Raw genomic sequence first — 24,387 nt, forward strand, 5'->3', positions numbered from 1 at the left:
TACTTGATCTTGATATATAATTTTTTATTGTGTACTTGTATTCTATTTGCTAGAATTTTTATCGAGTATTTTTGTATCAAAATTTATTAGTGAAAATGGCCTGTAGTTTTTCTTTTTTGTTGGATCTTTTCCTGGTTTTGGTAGTAGGCTGATATTTGCTCTGTAGAACGTGTTGGGGAGGGTTCCTTCCTTTTAGTGTTTTGGAATAGGTTCTGCTGTGTAGGTATAAGATCTTTGAAAGTTTGATAGGCTTCTGGGGTAAAACCATCTGGTTAAGAGCTTTTCTGTTGTTGTTGGGAGCTTTTTTATTGTTGCTTCAATTTTGGTGCTTGATATTGGTCTGTTCATGAGACCTATTTCTTGCTGGTTAAATCTGGGGAGATTGTGTGATTCCAAGTATTGGTCCATTTTCTCCACATTGTCAAATTTCTAGGGATAGAATTTTTAGTAGTAATCAGAGATGATCTTTTGTTTCTCTGTGGTATCTGTTATTATTTCACCTTTTTTTTTATTTCTGACTAATGTTATTAGAGATCTTCCTTTTGTCTTTCTAGCTAGTCTGGCAAAGATTTATTGATTTTGTTTATCTTTTTGAAGAACCAAACTAGAATTTTATACCCATCCCAAATATCAATTGAAAAGAGAATACAGAATCTGGATTGGAGCTGAAGGAAAGGGCCCCAGGAAGTGTGATTTCCCAAAATATCAAAATAAAGGTTGAGGGGGAGAAAATTGTAAAGGAAAAGAAATGGAGAGATTTTCCTGATGTAATTAATTAAATTCAGATAATGCTTCTCATCTATAGAGTATACATTGTGATAGTAACATAGAAAGTGAAGCAAACAGAAAATCCTGGCAATATTTTTTTTTTTGAGACAGAGCCTCTAGCTATCGCCCTGGATAGAAAGTTGTGGCATCACAGCTCACAGCAGCCTCAAACTCCTGGGCTTAAGTGATTCTCTTTCCTCAGCCTCCTGAGTAGCTGGGACTACAGGTGCCCGCCACAATGCCTGGCTGGTTTTTGGTTCTAGTTGTCATTGTTTGGCAGGCCCAGGCTGGATTCAAACCCACCAGCTCTGGTGTATGTGGCTGGCACCTTAGCCACTTGAGCTACAGGCACCACCCCGAAAATCATGGCACATATTAATAGCATGTGATAAAAATGTCATACAATAAAGAAAATGGTGTTATAATCAATTGCAAGTCTCAAATGTGAATATTATTTACATAGTCAAAATACTATACATACTGAATATATATATTGACTTGTAATAATACCATTGGGATGATTGAGGGAGACAAGGTGTATATTTTGGAGGAAAGGAGTAGCAAGGAAACAAAAGTATAAATTTTTATCTTCCATAGAGAAAATCAATACATAACATGCAATTTTTTTTAATAGATGAAGACAAATAAATAGCTAAATTCAGAACAATTGCCCTAAGGGAATAAAAATTGGGAGGTAGAAGTGTGAGGAGCAGATGGCTGTTTTTATAAACATTGTTAATGTATTATTTTATTTTAGGGCGGCGCCTGTGGCTCAGTCGGTAAGGCGCCGGCCCCATATACCGAGGGTGGCTGGTTCAAACCCCACCCCAGCTGAACTGCAACCAAAAAATAGCCAGGCGTTGTGGCGGGCGCCTGTAGTCCCAGCTACTTGGGAGGCTGAGGCAAGAGAATCGCTTAAGCCCAGGAGTTGGAGGTTGCTGTGAGCTGTGTGATGCCATGGCACTCTACCGAGGGCCATAAATTGAGACTCCATCTCTACAAAAAAAAAAAAATAATTTAGAAAGTATTATTTTATTTTAAAAGTAAAAAGGTATTTTAACAAAGAATTAAAATAAAATTCTGAACAAATTCAGTAGCTGTTTCTGGATCATGTAAAAAGGAATGATTTTTCTTTCTAATTTTCTGTATTTTGTAGGTTTTCCATAATTTACATGAATACATTTTTAAGAAGAAAAATAACATACTTTGACTTTTTAAGCAATTGTATTTTACTAACATGGAAAGAAAGCATATCTTTAAATCATTTATCCAATTAAATACTTTACAGTGTTTTAATAATAGGATATATCCACATGCGAAAGAATGTAAAAATAATATATTACATATAAGATGACAATTCCTTTTTTAAAACCATTGAAATGACACCAATATGGAAATAAATAATTCACAGTTAGCCAAGCACATCACTTTTATATACTTGCTTGGATCTATACTCAAACTTCCAACATCGTTTTCAACTTTTAAAATACCATTAAGGAATATGAGGGTAATCTGGCTGTGACATCTGTCATCACATCAATCACCAGAGTTGACAGGGCTGATCCAGCCTGCTAGATGGGTATCCCCTTCCTCTCTAACCACTCTGTGTGTGGCTCTCCCCAGGCTACATTCTCTGTTCACTCTGTCCAAAAAGATACTTTCCCAAACAGGAGAGGACCATTCTTCATTCAAGGATAAAGGAATAGCTGCACTCCCCCTGCTAGAACCTCCAAATGAGCTCTTAAAGCAAATGGAAGACTAAGCAAATTTAAAGGAAAATAAAAAGCCTAACCAGCTTTGAGATTATCTATATTTACTGCTTCTATCTTGTACCAATGTGTAAACTCATTTTTTTTAGTAATATTGTGTATATAACTATATAACCTGGTTTTAATTGTTCCCTAAAAGAAGCTTTGATAGATATCAGAATGGTGTGAGGTGAAAGGGTTTCAGAGGGGAAGGTGGTACAAATGCTCTGGTTCCCTGAGGCTTCCATATCCCTATTTGTAAAATAAATTCAATAGTATCATCCTTAACGATAAGATGTAATTGAGGCTGAGTCCAGTGTTTCACACCTGTAATCCTAGCACTCTGGGTGCCTGAGGCAGGTGGATTGCCTGGGCTCAGGAATTCGAGACCAGCCTGAGCAAGAGTGAGACCCCAGCTCCACTAAAAATAGAAAAACTAGCTGGGCATTATGACAGGCATCTGTATTCCCTGATACTTGGGAGGCTGAGGCAGGAGGATCTCTGGAGCCCATGAGTTTGAGGTTGCTGTGATCTATGATACCACAGCACTCTACCCAGGGTAACAGAGTGAGACTCTGTATAAAAAAAAAAAAGAAGCAAAAAGAAGAAGGGCTCAGCGCCTGTGGCTCAAGCGGCTAAGGCGCCAGCCACATAAACTTGAGCTGGCGGATTCTAATTTAGCCCTGGCCCGCCAATGACTGCAACCAAAAAAATATCCGGGCGTTGTGACGTGCGCCTGTAGCCCCAGCTACTTGGGAGGCGGAGACAGGGGAATCACTTGAGCCCAGGAGTTGGAGGTTGCTGTGAGCTGTAATGCCCTGGCACTCTACCCAGGGTGACAGCTTGAGGTAGAACCTGCTTCTCTGTCATCTTAAGTGGTTGCCCTTCCTGTATACTGATGATTGTGATATTCTGAAAACACCTTGAATTAATGTTTAAAAACCTAGACACGAAGACTGTGTCTGTGTCTTTTTTTTTTTCTTTTTTGGTGGGGCAGGGACGTGACAGTAGGGACAGCGAGAGGACAAGAGAGAAGTGAGGTGGAATTGGAGGCGGAGATGGGGCCTCCAAGCCCGTCACCTCCTGACAAGTGGCAGGACTGCTATGGGGCTGCCTGCCCTCCCCACCTCCCTGCGGCCCTCCCTCTCTCTCACCCACCACTACACGGGCCGGGGAGGCCTCGGCAAGCAGAGACCGGCATCCACCAAGCCTGGACTCCAGAGCAGCGGCCAATCGGTGTGCCAGGGCCGCTGCAGCTAAGAACCGAAGGCTGAGCAGCTGAAAACCACGGTGCTGGAGGCGGAAAGTCTGCAGTGAGGGGGAGCAGGGCTGTGCTCCCTCTGCAGGCGCTCAGGGGGAAATCTTCTGGTCTCTGGTGGCTTCCGCTGTTGGCCATCCACGCTTGGTGTCCTTGGCATTTGGGTGCACAGTTCAGACCTTTGCTCCATCCTCCCGGGGGTGCTCCCGGCGTCTTGGGGTCGGCTTTATGTGACATGTTCTCATCAAGACACCAGCCTTACTGGAGTAGAGGCTCTCACCACTCCGGGATGACTTTGTTTTTACCAGTTACAACCGCAACAACCTTATTTCCAAATAAGGTCACATTCTGAGGTCCTGGGGGTTAGAATATTAACACATCTTTTGTGGGAAGGTGGCTCACAACGTGATCCATAACAAATGATAAGAAAGAAACACTGGGTGCAAGTTTTGGAGATCCCCATTTTTTTTTTTAATGAAACATGGTTCTGCAAAATTTTCATAAAATTCATTGATAATATATACACTTGGGATGAGCCCTAGAAATATTTTTATGGTGGGACTGAATTCTGATTCTGAAGGAAGAGCCCCTTTGCCATCAGCACTGCTAGACTGGTCAGCAGGATAGCAGTGGAAGGAGGAAAATGACTGTCACCAGGGAAATCGAGGTTAGAAACACGGCGGCAAGAAGAGGAATACAGTCAGGGCCTGAAACCACGCCAGGGCCGGAAACTCACCAAGCGCGCAGACTGCTGCTTCCCCTCCCGACTCGCACGTGGTCGGTCACACATTTCCCCTCTCACCAGGTCTGCTTTTTCTCTCCCTCTTTCCCTAGAAGCTGTTTCTAGGGAAAGCTTCCTCTTCTTCACATCACGTTCAACGTGGACTCGACCTGGCATCCCTCTTTCCAGGCTCTAGTTCCTGGGAGAGAGAGTCTGACCCGACTGGAGGCGTGGGAAGTGGTTGGGAATGCACCTTGTGGATGGCTTGAGCTAACTTAGTGGCAGTAAGGATGAAGGCAGTAATTATTCTAAACAGATATAGAGGTCTCGGTAATGTATTTGTGTGAAGGGTAAGGGAGAAGTCAAAGATAATGGCCAAATACTGGCATCTGCAAGTATCTAGGTGGTGTACCAGAATAGACTAGATTATGCCCCAGTAAGAAATGACCACTGGTATGACCTGAATTGTGCTGCCTTCCCCAATTCATATGTTGAAGTCTTAGGCCCCAGCTGCTTAGTAACATAGTGGAAAGATGCAGAAATGTGGAGCACAGTAGGAGTCAGGTCACACAAGATAATGTGCAAAGAAATAAGGGGAAGATAATGTGCAAAGAAATAAGGGGAAAAGTGCTTATTGGATCCCATCACATTGTGTATAACCATATCAAAGGCTCTGAGAAGTCCTGCAAAGAAGATTTTCTGAAACATATTTATCCACCACACAGCCCCCACCCCTTTTTCTATTAATGTCAAATAGAGTTCCAAAGAATGTACATTAGGAAACATTCCTGTTGTCAAAGTAGACTGTAAATTTTTTTTTTTTTTTTTTTTTTTTGGAGACAGAGTCTCAGGTTGCTGCCCTGGGTAGAGTGATCTGGCATCACAGCTCATAGCAACATCAAACTCTTGGGCTCAAGCGATTCTCTTGCCTCAGCCTCCCAAGTAGCTGAGACTATGGCCCCCGCCACAATGCCGGGCTATTTTTTGGTTGTAGTTGCCATGGTTGTTTGGCAGGCCTGAGCTGGATTTGAACCTGCCAGCTCTTGTGTATGTGGCTGGCGCCCTAGCCACTGAGCTACAGGCACCGAGCCTAAAGATTATAAATTTTGAAAAGGCCATTTTCTCCCTTTCTCCTCATCCTTGCCAGCACCATTCCCCCTTGTATGCTGTTGGGGGAATGTAAATTAGTGCAATCATAATGGAGAATAGTATAGAGAATCTTCAAAAATCTAAAAATAGAACTAAAAATGACCCAGAAATTCCCTTACTGGGTATGTCTCCAAAAGAAAAAAAAAAATCAAAGAGATCTCCACATTCTTGTGTTTACTGAAACACTATTCACAATAACCCAAATACAGACTCGACCTAAGCACCTGTCAATGGTTAATGGATAAAGAAAATGTGGCGCAGGCATGTTATACAACAGAATATTATTTAGCCATAAAAAAGAATAAAATTTTGTCATGTGCAACAACATGGCTGGAACTGGAGGATATTATGTGGTTGGCTTATGAAATAAGCCAACCACACAAAGACAAATAGTGTGTGCTCTCACTTATATGTGAGAGCTAAAAATGTGAGTCTCTTGAAGACAGAGAATAAACTGTTTGTCACCAGAGACTGAAAAGGACAGAGGAGGGGGAATGAAGAGAGGTAGATTAATTGGCACAAATATAGTTTGGTGGAAGAAACAAAACCTAGTGTTTAATAGATATATAGCTTGCAATAATCTATTGTATATTTCTAAATAGCTAGAAGAGAGCAGTCCAAATATTTCTATAATATAAAGGAAAGAAATATTTAAGATGATGGATATACCAATTACACTGATTTGAATTTTACAAATCACATGAATGTATTAAATTATAACATGTACCCCCCCACATATCTACATCTGCTATGTACTGATAATTTGTTTAAATTTAGCTAAAAAAAAGAAAGACCATTGTCATATCTTCCATCTGTACCTTGTAAACCACAGAATTTTGAGGACTGCTTGAGTGCAAGCAAATAATCTGATGCAGAGGTTTTTAAATTTATTTCAAACCAAATATTACACAGAACCCTAGGATAGGAAATAGAGACAAGCAGGGCTGTGCAGGTTTCACCAGGCCTAAGACTAGCTTCCCACCTTTGTTAGTTCTCTGGAACAACTCCCCCCACAACTGCCCCTCCCTGAGAAGCATTGAGAAACATTGGCTAAAAAGCCACAGTCTAAGACAACTCCCTCATTCTTAAATGGAGAGACATCATAGAGCATTTGACAACTAGAGGCACAACTGGGCCTGGGTCTCTGGCCCCACCCAGCAGTACATATTTTCTGTTGCTTTACGCAGCCGGTGTCCTTGTTATTCCACAGCTCGTGTATCTCCCTGTGACGGCTCTGTTCTCTGTTGATTCCTACTATCACAGCATGAGTGAACGTAATGAACTCTGTTCTCCTTAAGAATCTCCTTGGGAATAAGCATTACACAGAGAACCATTTAGCCCATTACTTGTGCACTAAATAATAGCATCCTAATGGCATGAGCAAGTTAATGTTTCTACCCAAGAGCCAAAATACCAATAGAAAGTGACTTAGCCACATGGCAGATTCCGCCTCAAAGATTAAAAGCTTTTTTAAAAAATCTGAAAAATGGTTTATCACAACCTCAGAAAACAATATGCATGATTCTGAGAACAAAATTCTCAGTAGATTAGACTGGTGAAGATTTGGGTATGAATGTACCCAGGCAGCACATTTTTGCCCACTGACTCCTCTGAAAGATTTCAGAAACATTTATATAGATATTGAAGAAGCATTAACAACATATGAGCCTGTGCAAGTCTCTTTGCTAAGGCCTCATCTACTTTATCAATGTGCCCTTGGGATAGTATTACCATTAAAGTCAAAACTTGTGTATTAGATTTTAAATAATGGAAAAGAAGTAAATGGCAAAGCAGTGATAATAGCAGAAAGTGTGTTGCTCACAGCAACCTGAAAGTTCCCAAACTGTAATGCAGGACTCTCCTTGGTAAATGGACCTACTTAATGTCAACCAAGGCTTACAGGGACAACATTGCTTGATTTTTTTACAAAATTGAGACCATACTATGCTTATTATTCTGAAACAGGCTTTTTAAATTTGAACATATTTGAAACATATTTCTAAATACATAGAAACTTACATTCTTTTAATAACTACATAATACTTATAACACAAATATTTGCCAATCCATTCAACAATTTCCCTTTTTATAATTAAGTTGTTTTCTTGGTCTATGACAGCATTGGGTCCATATTTACAATCATTGCAATCTGTGTCATTATGAGCAAAAATACATTGTTGCTTTAATTGGCATTTCCTGATAAACAGGAAGGCTGAACTAATTTCTTCTGTTCATTGGCCATTTAGAATTTTCTCTTCTCTAAATTTATTTGCAAATGTTTGTGTATAATTCTATTGCATTGTTTAATTTTTCTTACCACTAGGTAGAAATTGTTTGTATATTAGAGATTAGCCACAAGCCCATCGTGTCTTTTAAATGTGTTTACATTTTCCTTCACCATCAAGTTGTTTTAAAGTTTAACGTTGAAATCTCTTCTGATCCAGAGACCATAAAGACTTTTTTCCCTAAAAGTCTTTGAAATTTTGTTTTATCACATTATGTCTTTGATCCATCTGGCATTTATATTTTGGGATGATACAAGGTAGGGATCTGGCATTATTTTGTTCCATGTAGAAAACCAATTTTCCTTCTGTCTTTATTCTCAAAATCCCTGTAAGGGATTTTCCTCAAATGTGTCTTCTTAGCTAGGTTGCAGCATGTCCATATTATAGTTTGCAGAAAGGAGGAAAGGAAATAACCAGGCAGGAGATTTTTATTTAACTAAGTGAAGCCAATGTTGCACACACCACTTCTACTCGCATTCCAATGACAAGGCCGTGTATAGCAATAAAAGGTATCAGGAAACCTTTAACTAAGCAGCTCTGTGCCAAGGAAGAGGTAAGACTGGATTTGAATAAAGCCTTAAGTCTCCACCGATATCCACTTCTCCCATCTTCTTTAATAATAGAAGCAAATTTTATTTAGAAGAGCAATAGCTTCAACTAAAACAAAAACTCCTTTGCTGCTTCCTATATTCATCTGACTATTAATGGGTGAAATTGCTGTGACAGATTCTTCAAATAAGGACTGATGGCTTGGCACACCTTTTTGTGCCTCCCACTCCATTTCTTCCAATTACCTGGCATGTGGACATTATTGTTGGAGTTCCAGTAGGCATCTTTGGAATCTAAGGGATATTGAGAATGAAAATCAAGGGGGGAGGATGGGTGGAGGGAGGGTAATTGGTGGGACCACACCTGCGGTGCATTTTACGAGGGTACATGTTAAATCTAAGGGCATAATATAAATATCTTAACACAGTAACTAAGAAAATGTGGTGAAGGCCATGTTAACCAGTTCTATGAAAGTATTTCAAATTGTATATAAACCCAGCACATTGTACCCCATAATTGCATTAATGTACACAGCTATGATTTATTAAAAAAAAAGAGAATGAAAATCAAGTGCTCAGTTACTATTACGTACAAAGTAATAACATTTCTAAATGTTTCTAAAAGTAAACATTGATTTCCCGAGCTCTAGATGGGCAAAAATTATAACTTGTAAATGAAAATATTCATTATTGAATCATATTAAAATTTAAACTGCTGCTTATTCAAAACATTATTAACTGGTTTTCCAGTGGCAGAAAAGAGGGTATTACTTCAATGTCCCTTTATATGTGTATGAACAAAGAAGACTTTGTCAAAACTCACAGCAGCTTTCCCTCATGCAATTCAATAGCAAGAAAACAAGTAATCTGATTTTAAAAGTGGGCAAAGACCTGAACAGACCTATCTCAAAAGAAGGCATACAAATGGCCAACAGACATATGAAAAATCCTCAACATCACTAATAATTAGAGAAATACAAATTAAAATTGCAATGAGATAAGACCTCCTATCTCTAAGAATGGCTATTCTAAAAAACGATAAAAGATAATAAATGTCAGTAAGGGTATGGAGAAAAGGGAACCCTGGTACACTGTTGGTGAAAATGTAAATTAGTCCAGTCAGTTTGAAAAACAGCATGGAGCTTTCTCAAAAAAATTAAAATTAGAATTACCTTGTTATCCAGCAATCTCACTTCTGAGTATATATTTAAAGGACTTGAACTTAGTATGTCAAAGAGATAACTGCAGTTTTGTCTATACGGCAGCTCTATTCACAATAGCCACATTTTGGAAGCAATCTGAGTGTCCATCAACAGATGAACAGATACAGAAAATACAGTATATATACACAATGAAATATCAGTCAACCTTTACAAAGAGTAAATTCTGTCACTGGCAAATGTGATGAACCTAGAAGATATTATGACAAGTGAAATGAGCCAGGCCCAGAAAGTGCATGAACAATTCAATGTATGGGCTGCTATGCAGATTTCTGAACCTTCTTTCTACACAACTCCCTTCTTCCAGGCAAATTCCAGCCGCCTTAGGATCCTGAGACTGCAGCACTCTGTTTGGGCTGCCTACCCCTGTGCCAAATGCACACTGTGTGGCTGTGCATGAAGCCAGATTGTTTATGGGTCTTGCTTTGTTACCCTTTTTTCAGGGATCTAAAAACAGTTATTTATACATATGTGTGTATTCTTTTTTTGGCTGGGGCCAGATTTGAACCTGCCACCTTCAGTATATGGGGCTGGTCCCCTACTCCTTTGATCCACAGGCACCTCCCCATATTCTTTTCTTTCTTTTTGCCACAGGAGTACTAATCAGGAACTAGTGACCTCATCATGGTGGGAAATGACTCACCTTTAAGTGATGAGATCTCCTTTCCCACATTAGATGTGTCTTTCCTGAGATCAGGAAATTTTCATCCAATACTTGAAAAAAATCGGGGTTCTAATGAGACAAAGGAGCCAGTGGTGTGTGGAATCAGAGAGATACTCGTTGGTGAGGAGGCCATTGTATTTTTTTTGAATTTTTGGGGTTCATTGAGGGTACAAGATGTGTCACACACTGAGATCCCCACCCCCTCCCTCCTTCCCTCTCTCTGCTCTCCCCTTTCCCCACCTTCCACTGTGTCATTAATTGTCCTCAAATCAAGATTGAACACACAGAATTCATGCTTCTCCATTCTTGTGATGCTTTACTAAGAATAATGTGTTCCGTTTCCATCCAGGTTAATACAAATGCTGTGACATCTCAATTTTTTTTAATGGCTGAATAATATTCCATGGTACCACAGCATGGGTTGGGGGGCATTTAGGCTGTTTCTACATTTTGGCAATTGTAAATTGAGCTGCCATAAACAGTCTAGTACAAGTGTCCTTATGATAAAGGTTTTTTTTTTTCCTTCTGGATTGCAGGATCAAATGGGAGGTCTAGCTTGAGTGCTTTGAGGTTTCTCCACACTTCCTTCCAAAAAGGTTGTACTAGTTTGCAGTCCCAACGGCAGTGTAAAAGTGTTCCCTTCTCTCCACATCCGCACCAGCATGTGCAGTTTTGAGATTTTGTGATGTGGGCCATTCTCATGGGGGTTAGATGATCTCTCAGGGAGGTTTTGATTTGCATTTCTATTATAATTACGAACGATGAGCATTTTTTCATATGTTTGCTAGCCATTCGTCATTCATCTGTCTTCTTGAGAGAAGGTTCTGTTCATTTCTCTTCCCCATTGATATATGGGATTATCGGCTTTTTTCGTGTGGATTAATTTGAGTTCTCTATAGATCCTAGTTATTAACTTTTTGTCCAATTCAAAATATGCAAATATCCTTTCCCAATGTGTAGGTTGTCTATTTCCTTTGGTTGTGGTCTCCTTAGCTGTACAGAAGCTTTTCAGTTTAATTAAGTCCCATTTGTTTATTTTGGTTGTTATTGCAATTGCCATGGCAGTCTTCATAAAGTTTTTCCCCAGGCTGATGTCTTCCAGTGTTTTTCCTATACTTTCTTTGAGAATTTTTATCGTTTCATGCCTTAAATTTAAGTCCTTTATCCATCTTGAATCAATTTTTGTGAGTGGAGAGAGGTATGGGTCCAGTTTCAGTTTTTTGCATGTGGGATATCCAGTTCTCCCAGCACCATTTATTGAATAGGGAGTCTTTCCCCTAGAGTATGTTCTTGTTTGGATTATCGAAGATTAGGTGGTTGTAAGATGGTAGTTTCATGGCCTGGTTTTCTATTTGATTCCAAAGGTCTATTCTCTATTTTGTGCCAGTACCATGCTGTCTTGACCACTATGGCCTTGTAGTATAGCCTAAAATCTGGAATGCTGATGCCCCTGGGCATTATTTTTATTACTAAGAACCACCTTAGCTATGCGGGTTTTTTCTGGTTCCATACAAAATGCAGAATCCTTTTGTCCAAGTCTTGAAAGTATGATGTTGGTACTTTAATAGGGATGGCATTGAATTGGAAGGTTGCTTTGGGAAGTATAGACGTTTTAATAATGTTGATTCTTCCCAGCCATGAGCATGGTATGTTCTTCCATTTGTTAATGTCCTCTGCGATTTCCTTTCTTAGGATTTCTTAATTTTCCTTATAGAGGTCCTTCACCAAGGACTGGAAACAGACAAGGTTGTCCTCTGTCACCATTACTATTCAACATAGTGCTGGAAGTTCTAGCCAACACAATTAAGCAACACAAGGAAATAAAGGGCATCCAAATGGGAGTAGGGGAGGTCAAATGCTCCCTCTTTGCTGATGATATGATCTTATACTTAGAGAACTCCAAAGACTCAACCACAGGACTCCTGGAAGTCATTAAAAAATACAGTAATGTCTCAGGATATAAAAATCAATGTCCATAACTCAGTAGCCTTTGTATACTCCAATAACAGCCAAGATGAGAAGCTAATTAAGGACACAACTCCCTTCACCATAGTTTCAAAGAAAATGAAATACCTAGGAATATATCTAACAAAAGAGGCCATTGTATTTTTTGTCATAGATAATTCTGTTTTATCCTCTGATTACTTCAAAGGTTTTTACCTTTTTTTTTGTTTGTTTGTTTGATTGTTTTTGTTTTGGTTTTATTTTTTTACCCCTTTCACTATGATGTATCCAGTGAGGAAGTATTTTTGTCCTGTTCAGGGATTTATTATTTTTCTCTTATCAGAGCATTGATGTGTTTCATTAATTATTGAAAATTTCCCACTATTAAATAGGTAACTATTGCCTATTCCCCATCATTCTCTTTATTTTCTTCTTTTATAGAATTTAGATGCAAATTAGACCTTTTCATTCTATCTTTCAGTCTATTACTCTTTCATATTTCTCTTATTTTAGGCTGCATTTTTCATGATTTCTTATCTCTATTCCCTATTTCACTATCAGTTCAGCTGTGTCTAAACTGTTTTTTAACCCGTCCAATAAAGTTATACACTTGAATACTTATATTTTTCTCTTCTTGAAAAATTGTTTTTCTTTCAATATGCCTGTTCTTTTCTATTTTCACAGTATCCTCTTTTTTTCTGGTATATTCTATCCATTTGATCTGAGCTGTAAGTAACAAAAGACCAAGTACAAATTATTTAAACTATAAGAAGTTTATCCTGCATAATAGAAAATTCAAAATTAAGACAGCTCCAGAGTAGTGAAATTCAGTGTATTGATAATATCACCAAGGATCCAGAGCCTTTTCATCTTTCTGCTCTTTATCCTTAATAGTTGACTTTTGTCCTCAGACTTTTCCCCTCATGGTCACAAGATGGCTGCAGGAGCTCTAAGCATCTCATCCTCACATAGGTCATCCAGTGGCAGAAAGGAGAATATTACTTCAAATGTCCTTTTATACCTTTATGAACAAAGAAGGCTCTGCCAAAAACCTCACAGAATTTCCTTCATGTCTTATAGACTAGAATTGTGCCACACACCCTGCCTAAATTGTTAGGGGACAGAATTATCTTGACTGGCATAGACCAATCATGATTTGCTTCCTTGGGCTGGGCAGGACCCTAGTCTTCCCTGAAACATATGGCTACTTATAATCTAATCAAATTAACATCTCTTATGAGCAAGAAAGTGGAAGAAATAGTTATTGTATCTATTCCTTTAGAAAAATCTAATTATGTAGTTACTAATAAATACTTATTTTAAAGAATTGTTCAGATTATTTTATTACATACATTTTTAGTGTTATCATCCTCCTGCATTATATGTTGACTATCTCAGACTTGAATCCTCATGAGGCTCGTAATTTTCTTCTAATGAGCAAATCTTTATAAGCAATTGTTTTCCCTGGTGGATGGAAATTTTATAAACACAAAATTGCAAACATGGTCGAGGTTTTATTATTATATTTGTTTGTTTAAATGTTTACTTTAGCAAGGATTCCCAGGGTTTTCACTAATCTTGAGATGCATTTTTATATTAATATTTCAGTGTGGAGAATGCCATACTAACTTATTCCACTCCATGCATGGGCCAGATGTGGAATTTTAATTTCTTACAGAAGTCATGTTTGATTCCTACCTGAAGGCTTATGGAGTCAAGCCCTCCTCCAGCTTTCCAGGCAAGGCTTTTCAGTCCTCCTATTCCAGAATAGGCTGCCTCTTATCTGGGATTTAGCCTTCTCAATGAAGCTGTTTTGTTGCACAACTCCAGAGTGTACCATTCCTATGGGAGTGGTTCTTAGGGTTGCTGTTTGTGTTGCAATTTATCTACTCGAAGCTGGGTAGGTGCTCAATTCCAAGCTTTTAGCCTCTAGAGACTGTATTTCCTCAGAGTTCTCTGGGGATTTCCTGTCTTTGTGTTTAGCTCTGTTACATAATGATTTTTAATCCACATTTTATCCAACAGTTCAATGTACTGGTGGTTGAGAGAGAGGGGACTTTATTAGTTCAGTTTACCATGTTACCAAAATGTTTTTAAAGCTTTTTTTTTTTACTTTACATTTTAATCTACTAAATATTTGTTGTTTACTGATGATAATTAGGAGTGTGGATATTTAGAAAAGCTACTTAGAAAAGTCATATCTGTTGGCTTTGTATCTTGTCGAACAAATATTAGTTCTGCTTTGGGGGTATGAATTTTCTCTGTATGCAGTCACATTGTCTACAAAAAGTAGATTGTCTCTTACTTTTCAACGTTTATACTTCATACCAGGTTTCTTCTTTCTGTGTCATGAGATTGTCTGTGATTTGCTATGATGAATAGCAGTGGTGTTAGTGACCACCATGTCTAACTTTACCAGAGGCAATTGTCAGTTCCCATTTTTATTTACTTTTTATTTATTTTTAAGCAGATTGTGATGGGTGTGGAGCTATACCACCCAGATCACCTCTCACAGAAGATCTTATTGCCACAGCTTTCAGTCTCATCAGTGTTTGTCTCAACTACAGAAAGCTGCCCCAGGGAAGAATACAGTCTTTCAGGAGTGCCCCACTTCCAGCGACTGATGGAGGCAGGGTACAAACCCCAGACCCCACGGGTCCGATGCCGGATGCCATGGTGAGCTTCTCCCTCTCTGCCAGCTGCCCGCTCCCTTCTACAGCGACTGATTCCTAATTAATATCCTCCACATTGAACTCTGTCTCAGCATCTGCTTTCAGCAAACCCAGTACAAAATTTTCTTTTGCTCCCATGTTCTTTAGATCTTATAAAACAAACAAAAAGGAGTCACATTGAATTGCGTAATAGCAAATGCTTTTTTAGTATCTAGTAGAAGAATCATAAATTCTGCTCCTAAAAGTCTGAACTGTAATGAATTATATTACTTGATTTTCATTCTTAAATTCACGGTGTAAAATTTGTTCAATCAGAATTGTTTTTAAAAATATTCTGCTGTATTCTATTTGCTAGAAATGTATTTAGAATTGTTGCTTCCATGTTCATAAGTGATGCTGGTCTGTAATTTTTCTTTGTTTACTTTAATTCTTTCTGCTTTCTTTGCTGGTTTTGGTAGCAGTTATACTAGCCTTGAAGAATAATTTGGGGGAACTTTGGATTTTTAATAATGTTCTGAGAGTTTACATATACAGGGATTATCTGGTCCCTGAAAGTTTGTTTGCACTCAGCTGTAAAACCATTTATGAACAGGTGCAGTGGTGCCTGCCTGTAATCCTAGCTACTAGGGAGGTTGAGACAAGAGGATTGCTTGAGGCCAGAAGTTCAAGACTAACCTGGGCAACGTAACAGGACATTTATCTCAAAGAAACCAAAAACCAAAACACCATTTATGTCTGGCCTTCAACTAGGAGGAGGGTGGAGCTTTGATTATCTTCTAATTTTATTTGTGGTTATTCTTTTGCTTTGGTATTAATATTTTACCAGATAAATATCCGTTTCATGTGAATTTTCATATTAATTTTTATAAAGCTTAACATATTATTCATTTGAATTTTTAAATGTACTTCTTCGTTTTTGTTATAGTCTCTTTCAGTTCTTAATATTTTTTGTGTGTCCTTTCCCCATTTTTATCTTGATCCATTTTGACAAAGTTTATCTATTTTATTATACTAATCAAAGAACCAGTATTTGATTTCTCTATAAAATGATTAATTTCCCTTCTATTTTATTGATTTTTTCTTATATATATTTATTGACCATTTCCTTTCTTTGGTTTATTTTGCCTTTATTTTTTAATCATTGCTATTAATTAAATGTTTTTCTATGTATCTTTAGCTATATCCTATTAACAGTGCCTGGGCCTCTCATTATCATTTATTTCTAATTAATTTCTAATTTTAGCCTTTTAAAATCTCAAACCCAAGATTCATTTAGAAAACATTTTCTTGGGCGGCACCTGTGGCTCAGTGAGTAGAGCACTGGCCCCAGGAGGAGAGCCCTTGTGGTCTGAGGAGATGCCACTGGTTGGAGACTGTGGTCTTAACCTCCAGCCTGGCACTGAGCCACCTGCAACCTAATAGGAGGTGACCTTGGGTCCCAGCCTGACTCATCTGAGCCTGGATCCTACCTATAGGCAAGAGATGACCCCTACACTAGTGCCTACACACCAGATGGAGGTGATCCTGAATACCAGCCCAACTGAGCTGACTCTGGATCCAGCATGCCAGCCAGAGTTGACCCTGAGATCCAGCCTAAACAAGCTAACCCTGGATCCAGCACACCACTCAGAGCTGACCCTGAGCACCCAGCTAGCTGAGCTGACACTGGATTCCACAAGCCAAACAAAGATGACCCTCCGTCCTGGCCTAGCTGAACTTAACCTTGAGGAGACCCCAATCCCCAACCTGGCTGAGTTGATCCTGGAGCCTGTGCACTGCCGACCAGAGCTCTTGGACGCTTGTGCTGACCTCATCAATGAGCAGTGGCCCCGCAGCCGTGCCTCCCGCCTGCACTCCCTGGGCCAGTCTTCAGAAGCCTTCCCCCTCTGCCTGATGCTGCTAAGCCCTCGCCCCACACCTGAAGCAGCACCCATTGTGGTAGGCCATGCCCGGCTGTCACGGGTGCTAGGAAGGCCCCAGAGCCTTTTAGTGGAGACAGTGGTGGTGGCTCGGGCCCTGAGGGGCCGTGGCTTTGGCCACCGCCTCATGGAGGGCCTAGAGGTCTTTGCTCAGGCCCGGGGCTTCCATAAGCTACACCTCACCACTCATGACCAGATGCATTTCTATGCCCACCTGGGCTACCAGCTGGGTGAGCCTGTGCAGGGCCTGGTCTTCACTAGTCGACAGCTGCCCACCACCCTGCTCAGTGCCTTCCCCAGGGCTCCCTCTACCTGGACACCCTGCAAGGCCCCAAACTTGACTGCCCAAGTTGTCCCAGTGGACCCCAAGGGGCCTCCATTACCACCACCCCCTCCCCTGCCTGAGCCCCTGACCACCTCACTCCCAGCTCCGTCAGGCAACCCTCCAAAAATCCTGCTGGTGACAAAATACCAAAACCAGAAGGGATGCCCCATCTTCTGGATGGAGAAAGACATCTGAGGGCCACCCAGGGCAAGGGACTGCTGTTCTGTGTCAATGGACTGTGTGGGACAGAACTGGCCTCAGCCCAAGAGCTGGAGGTTGCCTGTGAGCTATGATGCTACAGCCTCTACAGAGGGCAACAAAGTGAGACTCTGTCTCTAACAAAAAAATAAAAAGAAAACTTTTTCTTAATTCCAGTTAGATGTGTGACTTAAACACACACACATAGGTACCTTTCTATATAGATTTTTAAATTTTACTTCATTACAATCAAAGAATGTAACCTAATATATTTCTCTAGAATTTTCTGAGGTCTTCTTATGCTCCAATGCTTGGTCCAGAGCTATATATTTTTCAAGGCTATTAGAAAAAAATAATTTTCTATTCTTGGGATCATAATTAATAATATATATATTAAATCATTCTTACTAATTAGATATTACAATGTTTGTTTTATATTCTCATTGAAAATTCGAGTCCTTGATACATCAATTCTGATAGTTACGTTACAATTTTCCACAATTGTCATGCCTTTTTCCTTTCTTTTAGCATTCCTAATAATATTTTCTTTTCTTATTTTTTTTGCAGTTTTTGGCCGGGGCTGGATTTGAACCCGCCACCTCTGGCATATGGGGCTGGCGCCCTACTCCTTTGAGCCACAGGCACCTCCCATAATAGTATTTTCTTTATGTATTTTGTTTCTATGTTACTTGGAACATAAAGCTTTCTAACTCTTTTATCTTCTTTGACGATTCTACCTTTTCTCAATAAATCCTTCTTAGTTCTTTACTTTTTAATTGTGGTATGTTTAAATAAACATGCTTTCGATTTTGTTAGCCTTTCCATAACATAACTTTGCCTTTCCTTTTATTTTAACCATTCTGTTCTGTTTCTGAAGGAGTATTTATAATCCTTTGTGAAAAGCAGTGTCTTTTAATATGGACATTTCACTCCTATCTGTGGAATGCTGCTTCCTTTTTAGTTCTGTACAAATTGGCCTAGAGAAGCAGAAAAATTAGAAAAAAATTAGATAAAAGAAAATAATTTATGATACATAAGGATTTGTTTTTTCACAAGAAATTATAGTTTCAAGTGGTACATTTATTCATATTTTTAAAGGGCCGTTATGTTGATTCATAGTTTAGACAATTTGACTGGGACAAATACATCCTGAAAAGTGACCTAATCTAAGGAGCTTCTTGAGAGCAGTCTTCTGAGGGGACTCATCAGGCTTTGGGAGAGGCCTGAGCAGCTTTCCAGCTGCTCTCCGTTCTGCCACTGAGGCCAGAAACCAGATGGGAAAATAGGCAGGTTTAAAAACTATGTATATGTAGAACCTGATGATAGCTTGAAGTCAGAGTAAGACAGCAGAAGAAAAGTTTAGACAAAAAGAAGGAGAAGAAGAAGAAATTTTTGGATGACAACTGCCTAACTGGAAGTCCATTTCAAGGCTCTGCCAAGCTTCCAAAAGCTGTATTGTTGCTCAAAGGGGGAAAGCTCCGTGGTAGAGCATTTAATTGCATATTATTGCTTTTAAAGCTTCTCATAGAAAATACTAAAGTAAACCAGTTTGTTAGAATCACTGATTTTCCCTTGTGCTGTTTATATCTGTTGCCCCATGTTCCTCAGTTCCAGATTGACAAAAGGCTGCTGGAATCGAGTCTATGGGTTTGCCCTCTTTTTTTGTTTTGTTTATACACTGAAAAAAAAAAATTGAGTACGGATTCAAATACCTCTGTATGGTTGAGTGCTTTTTTGTGTTCATGGGTGCCTGAGGCCTGTTTATTTTGGGAGGCGTATTGGTATTCATTTCCACTAGAAAGTAGCAGAAAGAAGCTAGATCATTTTTTTCCCACAGAAAAGGAGCAATAAATATCTTTTCAAAATATTTAGGAAGGAAGATCAGTGATATGCAAGAATATGTCAAGAAATATTGTGTATTCTGTCTTAGAAACTTTGGAACTGCTCAGTGCCCAAGAAATCAGAAAAGCTGCTTTTGTTGTAAAGAAATGGCAATTTGAAAGTAATCTATTTCTGAATCTCAGTGGGGGTGCTGTGAGCCTATCCAGGGGTCTGAAGTCTAAGTACAAAAGAAAGGGGAAATGAAATATATAGGGAAGGAGAAGAACTCAATTTAGAAGAGAGAGAGCCTATTCTGCTAAGGAAACACTGGATGCAGATCTTATACTAGGCAGTGTACATTTTTATGCACAGTTGTTTGAATTATCAATAGGCTCCCAAATGGAAGATCAGTTAAAGAATTGAGTCACATAGGGCATTTCATCTAAGAGAATGTGCTATATGCAATTTGTAGAAGATTGGCCTGTTCTTTCTTTCTTGAGTTTTTAATTTTATGCAGGCACTCTAGTAAGTTGAAGAAACCGATAGATCCAGTGTGATTTAATTTCTGAACTTTTTTTTTCAGCACTCTCACCTACACTGGAATTAAACAACTCAGATGCTACCTAAAAATGCAAACAATCTAACCTGATTGTATGTATTCATATGTTTATCCAAAATAAAAAAATAGAAACATTTTAAAAATTATTTTTAAATACATATATTTAACTAAAGTCTAATATTCAGAGAGGAGATTTTTTTTTTTTTTGCAATTTTTGGCTGGGGCTGGGTTTGAATCCGCCGCCACCGGCATATGGGGCTGGTGCCCTACTCCTTTGAGCCACAGGCGCCGCCCTAGAGAAGAGATTTTTATTAACTTCTGCAAACCAATACAAAATAGACAACACAATAGAAAAAATGGCAGAGTCTTGAAGGGGTGCTTGACAAAAGAGGAAATAAAAATTAACTGATTACTTAATATTTTAACCTAGAAAAAACAAAGTTCTCAGCCACTAAGAGTCTAAACTCCAGGCCGAAAGAACCTATCTGAACTTATAACCAAAAGACAGAAGGGGACTGGGTGTGGTGGTTCAGGCCACCTAGCACTCTGGGAGGCTGAGGCAGGAGGACCTCTGGAGCTCAGGAGTTTGAGACCAGCCTGAGCAAGAGTCAGACCTTGTCTCTAAAAAAAAAAAAACAGAAAAATTAGCCAGGTGTTGTGGTGGGCACCTGTAGTCCCAGCTACTTGAGAGGCCAAGGCAGGAAGATGGCTTGAGCCCAGGAGTTTGAGGTTGCTGTGAGCTAGGCTGGCACAACAGCACTCTAGCCTGGGCAGCAGAGTGAGATTGTGTCTCAGGAAAAAAAAAAGTTAAAAAAAAAAATAGAACAAAAGTCAGATGGGCACTTGACTCATGGCAAGTCTTGCGATTTCTATGGACAATGGCTGCCCAGTCTCTGACCACACCCCTGGAACAGGCTGAGGCCCAGCTGTGTGGAGGATGATATACGCACCTCTTCCTGTGTCAGGTGTAGATTATTCAATTAAACTGACACTGCAGTCCCACTTTGAGTAATCTATTCTGTGGAAACAAAAGCACTAACATTTAAGTCCAGAAATGTTTACTGAACCAGTGTTTGTAATGGTAACGAGACTGGAAACAAATAATGGCCACCCTGAAGAATATTCTATGGACTGTGATGCAGCTGTTTAAAAATGAGTTAGCTCTCTCTGTATTGATGGCAGTGCTGAACATTTCACAATCTTGTAAGATGAGAACCATCACTTCCCCTATTTTACTTTAAAGATAAACAAATTCAGTACAAAGATGGTTAAATAATTTGCCAAGATACTGGAGCTAGTAAGCCAGGAACCAGGATTTAAGTCTAATCAGTTAGACTCTAGCACCTGTGCCAGCTTACAAATCGCAGAGAAATAGAAAGTAAACCATTTTGACTAATAACAATCAAAAAACCCTGTACAGTATGATTGTATATGTTTGTGTGATTATGACGAATGGTGTGGAGAGGTGTGACCAGATTATTAACATGGATTACCTTGGGAAAGCAGATGGTGAGTGGGGATGGATGAAATGGGAGAATTTGTCAACTCATCTTTGCTTTGCTCTTCAGGTTATAGAGAGCACGTATTATCTGTAGTTGTATCTCTAGTCTAACCAATAAGATTCTTTCTGCATACATAGTCCATTCCACAATTCATTCATCCATCCAAGACATTTAATATGTGCCATGAGGCAAGCACTAAGCCAGGCATAGGGACAGATTAAAGATCTCTAGAAGAGCTTCACCTAAGTGTGGAGACAGATGAATGCAGTGTGTGATAAGTGTTCGGACAGCAATTTAAACAAAAGGAGCAGGGGAGAGGGGACGTTTAACACAGACAAAACCCAAGGGTTGGGGTGGCAAAATCTTGGAGTGTTTCCCCCAGAAAAGTTCACTAACACCTTAAGCTTGTCAATGCCCTGTGATCGTGACTTGGCTAGTATTACCTCCTTCTATTTAATTTAATTTCACTTCAGTCTAGTTTCTGTTTTAGAAAGGTAACAAAGTCTGAGCTTTACAATCAGACAGGCCTAAATTTGAAATCCTAATCTATAATGTACTGGTCGTGAAGGCCTTGAGCAAGGTATGCTTAATTTCTCTAAACCTCTGATCCTTCTGTTGAAGGCTGATAATAAGAACTACATTAGGATAGAGTGAGTGCCCTGATATCCAATGCTGCATCAAAAACCTCCCCAAATCCAGAGGCTTTAAACAACTACATCTCATGCGTGCATTTTGCTCGTGGATGTGCAAGTGGGGCTGGGCTCAGTGAGGAGAGTTGATCCTGATCCGCACAGTACTAATTGGCACAGCCTGTTAGTACTAGAGGATTCACTTCCTGAATGGCTCACTCTCAAAACTAGCATGTTGATATTTGGTTCTTTCCACGTAGGTCTCTCCATGTGACTACTGGGGCTTTCTTATTATTATTACATATTTATTTTTATTTTATTTATTTATTTTTTTGAGACAGGGTCTTGCTCTGTCACCCAGGCTGAAATGCAGGGGTACAATCAGCTCACCGAAGTCTCTAACTCTTGGGCTAACGCGATTCTCTTGCCTTAGCCTCTCAAGCAGCTGGGACTACAGGTGCCCGTCACCATGCTCAGTTAATTTTTAAGAATTTTTTTGTAGAGATGGGGCCTCGCTGTATTGCTCGGGTTGGTCTCAGGCTCCTGGGCTCAAACAAACCTCCGCCCTCAGCTGCATACAGGGCTGGGATTATAGGCCTGAGCCACTGCACCCATCCTGCTTGGACTTTCTTACACCGCAGTGGCTAGATTCTAGGAGCAAATGTTCCAAGGGATGGCAAGTTTGTGCTGCCAATCTCTTCAGGCCTGTGCCCAGAAATTCCTCACCCACTTCTGGTGGATTCTGTTGGTCAAAGCAGTCACAGAGCCCACTCAGGCTCAAGGGAAGGAGAACACTGGGACATTTTGAGGAGTTCAAGTCTGTGCAACTTAAGATCAGAAAAATTCCTCAGAGAAAGAAACACAAGTGCTGGCAGTAGGAAGTTGGGTCTGTGTGCAACAAGGGTTAAGGTTGAGGGGACAAGGACAGGGCACCAACATGGCACTATTTCTGCCCAATCTACCCCAGACTGTGAGCCTCTTCTGTTATTGGATTCTTTGACTGTGGGACTATATGGGTGTTCAGGAAATGATTCCAGAATGAATGAATGAATGAAAAAATAGAAGAGGTTTTACTCTAAATGTAGATAGAAAAAAACTCTAGCACCTACCATGTCATTGAGCAGGGGTCAGCACACTCTGACCAGTGGGTCAAATCCAACCTAAAACTTGTTTTTGTAAACAAAGCTTATTGGAACACAGCTGTACCATTTTGTTTATGTTTTATCTACGACTGCTTTTCTGCTATACTGGTGGAGTTGAAGCATTGTGACAGAAACATATGGCCCCCAAAGCCAGCAATATTTATTAACCTTTTACAGAAAATGTTTGTGGAGCTCTGACATGGAATATTCAAACCAAAATCATCTATATCCATACTTCTCATCAGCCCTCTTTTAAGTTTTAAAATTAATTAATGTTTGATTGATGAATAATAATTGGGTGACTTTTACATTTTCTTTGTTTTATTTTATTAATCTACCACTGTGTACCCAATGCTTAGGTATACTTTAAGAGAGGAGAAGGGATTTAACTTGAAAATCCAAAAATGAATTTTGGTCCCACTCCTATTTTAATAGACATGGCTACCACAAGTGGGGCACGAATGAATGGGGAAGGCTAGAGCAAAAGTGCAATAGATAACCAAATATTACCATATTACTATTAAGCAATTAGCTTGACTGCTCTTTTTGTGACAGGGCCCAACAGTGTCATACTTAGGCCACATTTAGCTGCCACTTTGTCAAGGAAGCTCAGCTGGGTAACAATGAGGGTTCTTGGTGGCAAACAGTAGAAACAATTTCTGCACAATTTAATCTGAAAATAATGTACTAATTGATAATGGACGGCTCCCTTCACATTCAGGAAAGCTGAGGAACCAGGCTAGCAAGGAACAACATCCAAAGGCCACAGAAGTGACCCCATGATGTCCACACTGCCTCCACTACTGGACAAAAATCTCTTGTCCTATTTTCCTCACCCCTTTTGGACCTTGAACCTGGCTAAAGGAAATGTGAGTATGACTTCTGAAAGGGGTAGGAGTGGGAGGGGTTTCTCCAGATGCTTCTACCCTCATGACTGGTTTTGCACAGTCCCTGGTTCACTGGGTTGCCAGTTACTAAGCCACCGTCTGATTTGGGGGCACCGGGCTGCTGCGCCGAGGGTCACAGACTTGAGTCCCACCTGTAAAGGAGACAGGGAAAGTGAGAATCTGGCTTCCATAGTTGGAAGTAATCTGTTCCCAACCTGGAAGATCCTGAACTTCCTAATTTTCTTGGTTTGCGTCTGAGCTTGGGCTTACCTTATCTGTCATCACCCACCAGCAAAACATTTGCTGGCTGTGTTAACTTTGCCGTTTCTCAACTGTTTCACAAAAGCTTCTCTATTAAATGAAGATGAGAAAAAGGATGTCAGATAAAAGCCAATGGGGGCTTGGTGCCTGTAGTACAGTGGTTACAG

At 39.8% G+C, this 24,387-nt stretch overlaps 1 protein-coding gene across 1 annotated transcript; it reads left to right on the forward strand.

The window, feature by feature from the left end:
- The first annotated feature begins 16,310 nt into the window (after positions 1-16,310).
- On the forward strand, positions 16,311-17,462 carry LOC128567540 (N-alpha-acetyltransferase 80-like). The gene has a single exon (XM_053564734.1). The coding sequence runs from the start codon at positions 16,460-16,462 to the stop codon at positions 17,414-17,416; it is 957 nt and encodes a 318-aa protein (XP_053420709.1). The 5' UTR covers positions 16,311-16,459; the 3' UTR covers positions 17,417-17,462.
- The last annotated feature ends 6,925 nt before the right edge of the window (positions 17,463-24,387 follow it).

This window comes from Nycticebus coucang, chromosome 2 (assembly GCF_027406575.1).
Source record: "Nycticebus coucang isolate mNycCou1 chromosome 2, mNycCou1.pri, whole genome shotgun sequence".
In the NCBI taxonomy this organism is placed as follows: domain Eukaryota; kingdom Metazoa; phylum Chordata; class Mammalia; order Primates; family Lorisidae; genus Nycticebus; species Nycticebus coucang.

Bases quoted from the DNA above. Each gene is read 5' to 3' on its own strand.
- LOC128567540 (XM_053564734.1), top strand. From the start codon at position 16,460: ATGACCCCTACACTAGTGCCTACACACCAGATGGAGGTGATCCTGAAT.